We start from the raw sequence: 8,166 nt of genomic DNA on the forward strand, positions 1-8,166 counted from the left end.
ATCTTTCTTCTATCATTGACAGTCCCTCTAGGTTGTGGGCTGCTTGCCTGTGTTCCTGAGAAGCATCTACGGTACCAGTCTATAGAGTGTGTTTTCTTTAGTGAATTACCGGTATGTTTACCGGTAACAAACTTGCACTGTTTTATGTATATGTTTGATTACATACAGCCTTGTGACAGTTTTCCTGCATGTCATAAGCATTTGAATATAAATGAAAATGTTAAAATCAAATCTGATATTGTTTTACCTTTTATTTGGTGTGTGGAAGGTGTGCGGAAGAAGGGGTAGTCTTATACGGCGAGTATATAACAAACTCTGTATTTTGAGTGGAAATGTTAGGGGGTCGTCTTATACGCCCAGTCGTCTTATACGCCGGCAAATAACATACTCCTCCTCTCGCATGTCCCACCTCAAACATCTCTGTCCCAGGAAGAATTTCTGTCTGTAACCTCCCCACCCACTGCCATAGCCAGGAAGCTTTCCTTGGTAATATCTATGCCCCTGTTTGCCTCAGCATTGACCTCCATTTGATTATATAATTATTACTGTACTTCTTGAACTAAGACCTCCTCCACTAGATTGAAAGGGAGCAGGAGTGTGCCTGGTTTTGCACATTTTGTGCACAGGGTCTTGGCCCCACATATAGCCTTTAGTAAGTGCTCAATAAATCTCAATCCAGCTTTTTAAAGTGGATTGTATGAAGTCAAATCTTGCTAAATGTGAATAGATAGAAACTGGACTAAAAAGCTCAAAGTAAAAAAAAAAAAGTAGGGATGAGGCTCAAATATCTACTCAAGAAATAAATAGCATTTAACAAACCAGGGCTACAGGTTTTCCTCTTCTTCTTTCAAACCAGAGGTACTATTAAGGGTGCTGATAGGTTTGGAGGGTTATTTATTTATTTATTTTTGTCTGAAAGGCTGACACTTTTGTTAGAAGAACAACTGAACCATGTAATTGGCCTACACAAACCATTGCCATGAATATTGCTTTAAATTGAAGTCATTTAAAAGACAGACTTGGAAATGGCTTTTCCATGTGTGCGCATTTCTGTGTTAATAAAACCCACACGGCAGAGGTGACAATGGGAAAATAGAGTCTGCAAGTTATTTTTGAAAATGTCTGTTGGCAGAGAGAAAAGGATGGTTCCTTTATAGGAACAACAAAACAAAAAGTCAAGTAGATATGAACAGCTATACTGAGAGAGGGTGAATTTATTGCATGAGTCTGAGGTCTCGTGAAAGGATTTTACCTTCGCGAGCACGGAAATGAAATCCATGGGTGGTGAAGTCTCAGAGGCATCGAAGTAGTCCTTGATGATGGCAAAAAGACTGCTCGCAAAACCATAGCTTGTCTAGGGCCAGAGAGAAAGGAAACAAGAGTAGGCACACACCCAAGGGAAGGAATAAATATTTGATGAACTTCAAATATCAGTCTACAGCTGTTTCTCATTACAATTTACCTCCTGGCAAAATTCTGATTTATTTTCCTTTTCAATATATATTTTCTTATAAGTTTTTTTATATAAATAAATTCTTTTTGGAATCTCTCTTCTCTTCCTTTTGGAGGAAAGATATTATTGATTAATAATATATGAGGAAAGGACATTCATTTGAGAACAAACATTTATGAAGGTTAAGAAGATCTTGAGAATATGTTTACTTTCTTAAACAGCCAAGTTAAAATGAAAAATGCTACTGAAGGCTGATATATGTGATCTATTGGCAAGATATCAATGAATGTTTAGATTTCCTTCTTATTTACCTGACCTCCTGACCAAACATTATGTGGGGGAACGAACCACGTTCTGTATTGCAGCGTGGAATACAAGCCACAAGAATAGAACAAACATGCATTTTCATGACCCCTCTGGTGAATTTCAAAACATGTCTCCTGATGTCTTTCTACTTTGGCTCACCTGACTTAACTCCTCCAGGTTTGCAAAAAGGCGCCATGAATCCACATCCAGGAGATATTCATAGGTTTGTAGATATTTTAGTGTATTCATAAAGATCTTTAAAAAAAAAAAGAAATGCAGATTACTTTCTGTTTTCAGTTTTGAAACTTGCCCTTTTCAAGAGCATTGAACATAAACCTCCTGACTACAACTTTACAAAACAGTTTAGAAATCAGTATTTTTGAGGTTTCAGAATTTTCCTAAATACCAATGGTGACATTTAAGCTCCATGGAACATGTGGGAACTGTGCTCTTCTGCATGACGGTGTTGTTGCTGATATGCAGCATGACAACAGTCCTGCAGCACATCCTCTGTTCTAATGGGCTTTTTCTGCCTCCCGGAGTCAAGAAATCTCACAGGTTCTCTTCTTATCAAGAGTACTAATGTGAGACCAAAACAACTTCCATGCTGGATTCTCATTTATACCTTCCTCTGCAAAAGATCCAAATGTCTTTTACTTGCAGGAAATGAAAAAAAGAGAACGAATGAGTCAATATCTGTAACTGGTAGGATGCTTGCATTTGGATAAAGGCATTAACTGTGACTGAAAGCATCCAGGGAGCCTCTGTGCTATTGTTTCTTGACTTGATGCTTTCATCCAGCAGGAGGCTACTCTACAGCAAGTCAAGGAAGAACTACAATCCTCACAGATAATCTTCCCTGCCTCTATAAGCTAAACAAAGATCAACGTATTGACAGAAGAATGCTTTGCAAAAAATAATGACTGACATTTGTATGTCACTTGGTAGATTGCAAAGAAAACTAATCTGATGATCACAAAGCTGAGATGCCATGAGACAGCCAGAGATGGTATTGCCATCCTTCTTTTAGAGCTTAGGAAAGGGAATGTCAAATGACAGCCTGCGGGGTAGATCAGGCCTGCTACCTGCTTCCATAAATAATGTTGATTACAATCGCTCCCTTGCCATCCTTGCCCTGTGGTTCTTCTATGAGGATTCTTTGCTCAGAACCTCACCAGATCTGGCTGCAGCATGGCACTCCCTCAGGGACACCATTTACCTGGTAGACATTAAGAATATACCACGTCATGCAGCCCCACTGTGTTACATGTGGGTGGCTGCCTGGAAATCTGTGACAGTGGCCCTGCAGCTGATAAAACACATGCTCCCAGCACTGCTCAGGGGGAGCAAGTGCTTGGAAAGTGGAAGCTGACCAGCGGTGATGGTGGTGGTGGTGTGTGTGGGGGGGTGGTGTTCCTGCAGGGTGGATCTGCGCTCCCTGACTGGAGAGGCGTGTAAGCAAGTGTAAGCACATGGTGAGAATAGGTAGAGGCAAGTCAGACATCAGATGGGCAGCTGGACTAGTTTACTTAGAAGACTTCCTCCAATCCTGGCAGACTATGTTTAAGAAAAGAATGAAGAGACAACCAAGTAGTAGATAAACAGTAGACATTTTTTTAAGATCTCCTAAAAGAGGGGACCTCCACCCCCAACTTCCTGTTTTCCATGTGGAAGAGAAAAACAAATTCCCCCCAAATCAAAATAATATTTTCCATTTATTGCAAAAAGCGAGCCCAGCATTACCATCTTAAGAACTAACAAATGGTCCAAGAAGTAAGTGCATTCGCTCGCGAAAAGTTCCCACACGGCCTCTTGCTGCTTTCTCAAGTCTACTTGATCAGTAGGAAGTTTCCGATGTGTTGCCATGACTTCATTCCAGGTCTTACCCTGCGCATGGGAGGAGAGAAGGAACAAAACTTTTCCACCTTGACCTGCTCTCCATTAGCTCTGAGCTGCACTAAGTACGGCAAGAACATGCATGCATGCCTGAAATCCTAGTTTCCTGTGCAGTCCCGGGCATGCCTGTCGGCAGTGGCTCCGCCAGCTGCCCAAACCGCAGTTCTGTCTGTGTGGCTTTGGGATGCATGACATACGTTATTTTTAGCTCCAATAAGAAGGAGTTCACATTGATGTTGTTTTGCCTTATGCTTGAGAATTTCATGAGCCTTTTTCAGTTTATTTCAAAAAAAAAAAAACCTCAAAGAACCCCAAACTTAGAACTGGGAGGTCTGGTCCAGGCTTCCCTGCTAAAGCTTATTGAAATTAACTACATGAAATGAGAATTTTAAAGTTTATAGCGACCTTTAGAAATGGTCAGCTCAACAACAAGCTATCTTTTAAACGAGAAAATTAGTCCCTGAGGCGAATGAGTAACCACTGTGAACATGTGGACAGGCCTCTGGCATCCACGGTTTTTGTTAAGATGAAATGACTTTCCTGTGGGCATTAGAGAGGGCAGACCCAATTCAGCCCAGCTCTGGGCTTCTCTCCCGGACTTCATTGTTATACAAACAAAGACAACAAAATAGTGACTAAACCAAGGGAAAAAGCCATGTCACTCAGGAAGCAGCTTGTGAGATACCTTAAGGCTGTGGAATTCGTAGCCCCCGAAGTCTGTAATCTTCACGGAGGAGAGGCGTTGTTCCAGATCAGATATGTGCTTGTGCTTGTCTTTGCCCTGCTTAAGGATGGTTAGAAACAGGATTTTCAAACAGGAATTCTTCAACGACATGACTTAAGTAGCATCTTCCATACGTTCATTGTTTAACATGCATGAGAAGAGACTGTACCTTTTGTCTATAAGCCACTATCAGTTGCAAAGCCATTTCCCAGCCATAGTCTAACTCACAGGACCATGGAATGTCCCATCTGGAGGACAGAGGCTGGTGAGGATGTCTGACCCAAACCTTTCATATTACTAATAAAAAAATAATCCAAGGCTTGGAATAGTTATATAGTAAATAGATGAACTCCGGGTCTCACACCCACCCTGTGGGGTGATGTAATGTTTTTCACAGTTCTTACTTTTCCAAACCTGGGGTTATAGGACTTTAGCATCAGAAGGTTACTCAGAGGCTTTAACTCACCCCTCAGTTAGCAGATGACTGGGCAAAGCCCAGAGTGCTGAAGGAACTGCCCAACACGATAATTCTCTGCTAAAGAATACTAGGATATGCTAGAAACTCGTCTCTTTGGTATGAAACAACCCACTTATTTGTTATTGTTTTTGTTTTTTAATAATATTTGTTTTAAAAAATCTGATTACAAAGCTAATAATTTGAGAAACCAAGAAAAACACAAAGACAATCTAAGTTACCTATAATCTTCACCCCCAGAGAACCACTGAAAACCTTCTTCTGATTGTAATTATAATTGTTTTTTAACGGTGTCATATTTGGACATCATTTCATAACTTGCTTTCTACACTTAATAGATTGTGACTTTTTTTTTGACTTGTTCACTACTCTGTTGCAAGATCATAAGTTATCCACTTAAAAAAATTCATTTTACTGCTCATAACAGGGAGAAGCTTTCAAAAGAAGTGAAAGGCTCCCTAAAGGAAACTTGGCTGCTTTTGAAATGAATGTTTATCACAAATAGCTTTTATACTTGTTCTATTGTCTCCAGGTCATGATACTTTATGTTAATGAGCAGGAGAACACAGAGGTTATCAGTTAGGCGGCTCCCTGTGTGTCTGAGAGGAGACCCTATTGTTTCAGAATGTGCGGATGGGCTGTGGCTGGTTTCCCTAGTAGGGTTATGGCACTGAGAGAGAAAATCTATTAGAGACTCCTTAGCTTCAAAGTAGCAAAGAAATCTTGGAGCGGGTTGGGGACCGCCTACAGCAACTGGGACATATGCCTTTTGGTGATGTCTGAAACCATAGCGACTGCATGTTGCGGAAATAAAAACAGCAGCTGCCTGTTGGGAAAGAAAGAGGCCGAGACAATGGGAGCAGCATCAGAGCTGTGGGAAGGTGGGCACCAGCCTCTCGTGAGGGCACTCGCTGTGGCTTTCCATGGATCCGACCAGCCTCCTGACCAAGTGCTTGGTGGATACCAGTGAGAAGGGAGGGGACAGTCCTCCCAGAGGCCACATTTGCTCTGTAGAGTAGCAGACATCTGGTGGCATTGGCAAGGAGAAGTCATGAGAAGAGTTTGAAGGGCATTTGAGAGGATACAGAACATGAAGAGAAAGATCCAAGAGTCCCAAATTCTAGAGTCCCAGAGTTAATAAGTAAGAGCTGTCTGGAATGAAAATTTGCAGTAGGAACCAAGGATGTGGACCTGGAGCAAAATAAATAGATGTGATATGTGAGCGTGAATATACACATTTCAGTGGTTGACAAAGAGATGGCATTGAATCTGTGAGAACAGGCAAGATCCATGAGAGCCCTGATGAGGGAGAGGAGGCCAGAGTGTCCAGGTCTGGTTATGGAGCCACACATTTGCAGACAATTCAATGTTGGAACTGAAACAGACTCGGAGCCAGAGGTCCTGGGACTCCTGGGGACCAGTCCCACTGTGCTGCTTGTAAGCTGTGTGACCCCAGGCAAGCTCTTCAACCTCTCTGAACCTCGGTTTCTCCATTTGCAAAATGGGGATAATAATGTCACCTGCCTTGTTGGGCTGTTGTGAGAATTAATGAGTTGACATATATAAACTATGACATACATAAATAGGAACACACATAAACGGTTACGGTGCCTGATAACGTAAACATATCTGTGTTTGCTTTTATTACTAATATTCATTTGAAAAGAAGGAGAGAAGAAAGGAAGGTAAGAAAAGAGAAAATGTGTAATATATTAAGAAAAATACATTCTAATGTAGCAGTGTGTTTATTATATTTATGTGGATTAGCATTTATATAGCTATGAATTACGTGATAAATAAGACTAAAAGAATGAAGGAGCAAGTAGAAATATTAATTTAAAGGAGACCAGATACTAGGTCCTTATGAAAGTGAGCCTTTGAGATATGAATTTCCCTTCATTAGTGAGAACATTTGCTGAAACATTTTATCATCCCCCTAATTATTCTGTCTGTGTATCTCCACCACTGCCTACCCACCTCCAACATTGTGCACGCCATTATTACACTTTCCCCCTCAATGTACATGGCAGTCCGACCTTCCTAATGAGGAGCTGATAATGGGCCCCTCAGCATCCTAGAAGTCTAGCCCAGTGTTTGACACATACAGCCACCCAACAAATCACTTCTTCATGGAGAAAAAGACATTGGTTACAACTTGTAACCTTCCGCAGGTACGTCCTCCCTTCTGGGAGCACATTCTGCCTCCCAGGCAGCCCTTAGAACGGCCAGTTTGAAATCAATAAAACGAGCACCTTCCTTCTTAGCTTCAGGAGAGCTTGTGGGAGATTCCCCTTCTCCTGAGACCCCAGACCTGACTGGTAGCTGGCCCTGCCTCCATTTAAATGAGAAGCAGGCCAGGAAAGCTTATACCATAGGCCCTGCCTCAGACCTGCCAGGAAAACAGTCAAATCAGGTCCCTAAAGAGGGGCACAGTGGGAATGAACAGGAGAAACAGCTTTAGTGACAATGGTGTAAAACTTTACTAGCTCATGTTGAGACTGTCCCTAAGGCTGGTTGTTTCTGTCCCTCCCCTCAAGTCATCTGTGAAAGCCCTAATCCCCCAGTGTGATGGTATTTGGAGATAGGACCTTTGGGAAGTAACTGGGTGTGGATGAGGTCATGAGGGCTTGTAACGACACTAACCCCCTCCATGAAGTTAGTGAGGAGGCACTGGAGCTCTATCTACATTATGTGAGGACACAGTGAGAAGACAACCCCCTATAAGCTACGAAGAGAGTTCTCCCCAAAACCTCTGACCATGCTGGCCCCTTGATCTTGGGCTTCCCAGTCTCCACAACTGTGATAAGTAATCATGGTTGCTTAAGCCATCCAGCCTGTGGTATTTTGTTACAGCAGCCAGAGTTGACTGAGACGTTCATACAAATGTTTGATGCTTGGAAAAATAATGTGAAAGTCACTCATATACTTGCTTATGAGAACAAGTAGTTTTCCAAACCCCCAATTACAAATGAAACTACCAATATTATGGCCAATATTGATAGAGTGTTTAAGACCTGCCCAGCTCTGGGATAAGCCCACATGCATTATTTGATTTGCTCATCACAACCCTGGAGGCTGGCGTGATCACCATCCAGCTTTCATAGGGAGGCACCTGAAGCTGAAGGAGGTTGATTCACTTGGCCAAGGTCACAGAATAGTAAGTGGAGCAGCTGGGATTGGAACCTCAGAGAGCTTTGAATTTAGCTACGGTACTTCAAGATGGTATTGCAACTGGTACTGTTGTTAGAACAGAATCAGTCCTTCCCCGCCCTACAAAACCAGGAGTGAGGCGTGAGGTTGCAGTCAGGAATG

At 42.1% G+C, this 8,166-nt stretch overlaps 2 protein-coding genes across 2 annotated transcripts in view; both read right to left on the reverse strand.

Annotated features, from left to right (window-relative positions):
* The window catches only part of PLEKHG7 (pleckstrin homology and RhoGEF domain containing G7), a 30,205-nt gene extending 26,571 nt beyond the window's left edge, over nucleotides 1-3,634 (reverse strand). Inside the window, exons 1-3 of the mRNA XM_006759348.2 lie at nucleotides 3,503-3,634; nucleotides 1,919-2,014; nucleotides 1,253-1,354 (exon numbers count right to left, since the gene is read on the reverse strand). Of these exons, the coding sequence (XP_006759411.2) occupies nucleotides 1,253-1,354; nucleotides 1,919-2,014; nucleotides 3,503-3,625 (321 nt within the window). The 5' untranslated portion in view covers nucleotides 3,626-3,634. The remainder of the gene's footprint in view (nucleotides 1-1,252; nucleotides 1,355-1,918; nucleotides 2,015-3,502) is intronic.
* A 679-nt stretch (nucleotides 3,635-4,313) lies between these two features.
* The window catches only part of LOC102755254 (chromosome unknown open reading frame, human C12orf74), a 25,043-nt gene continuing 21,190 nt past the window's right edge, over nucleotides 4,314-8,166 (reverse strand). Inside the window, exon 6 of the mRNA XM_015561065.1 lies at nucleotides 4,314-4,436. Coding sequence (XP_015416551.1) covers nucleotides 4,314-4,436 — 123 coding nt within the window. The remainder of the gene's footprint in view (nucleotides 4,437-8,166) is intronic.

This window comes from Myotis davidii, unplaced genomic scaffold, assembly GCF_000327345.1.
Source record: "Myotis davidii unplaced genomic scaffold, ASM32734v1 scaffold656, whole genome shotgun sequence".
Taxonomy (NCBI): Eukaryota; Metazoa; Chordata; class Mammalia; order Chiroptera; family Vespertilionidae; genus Myotis; species Myotis davidii.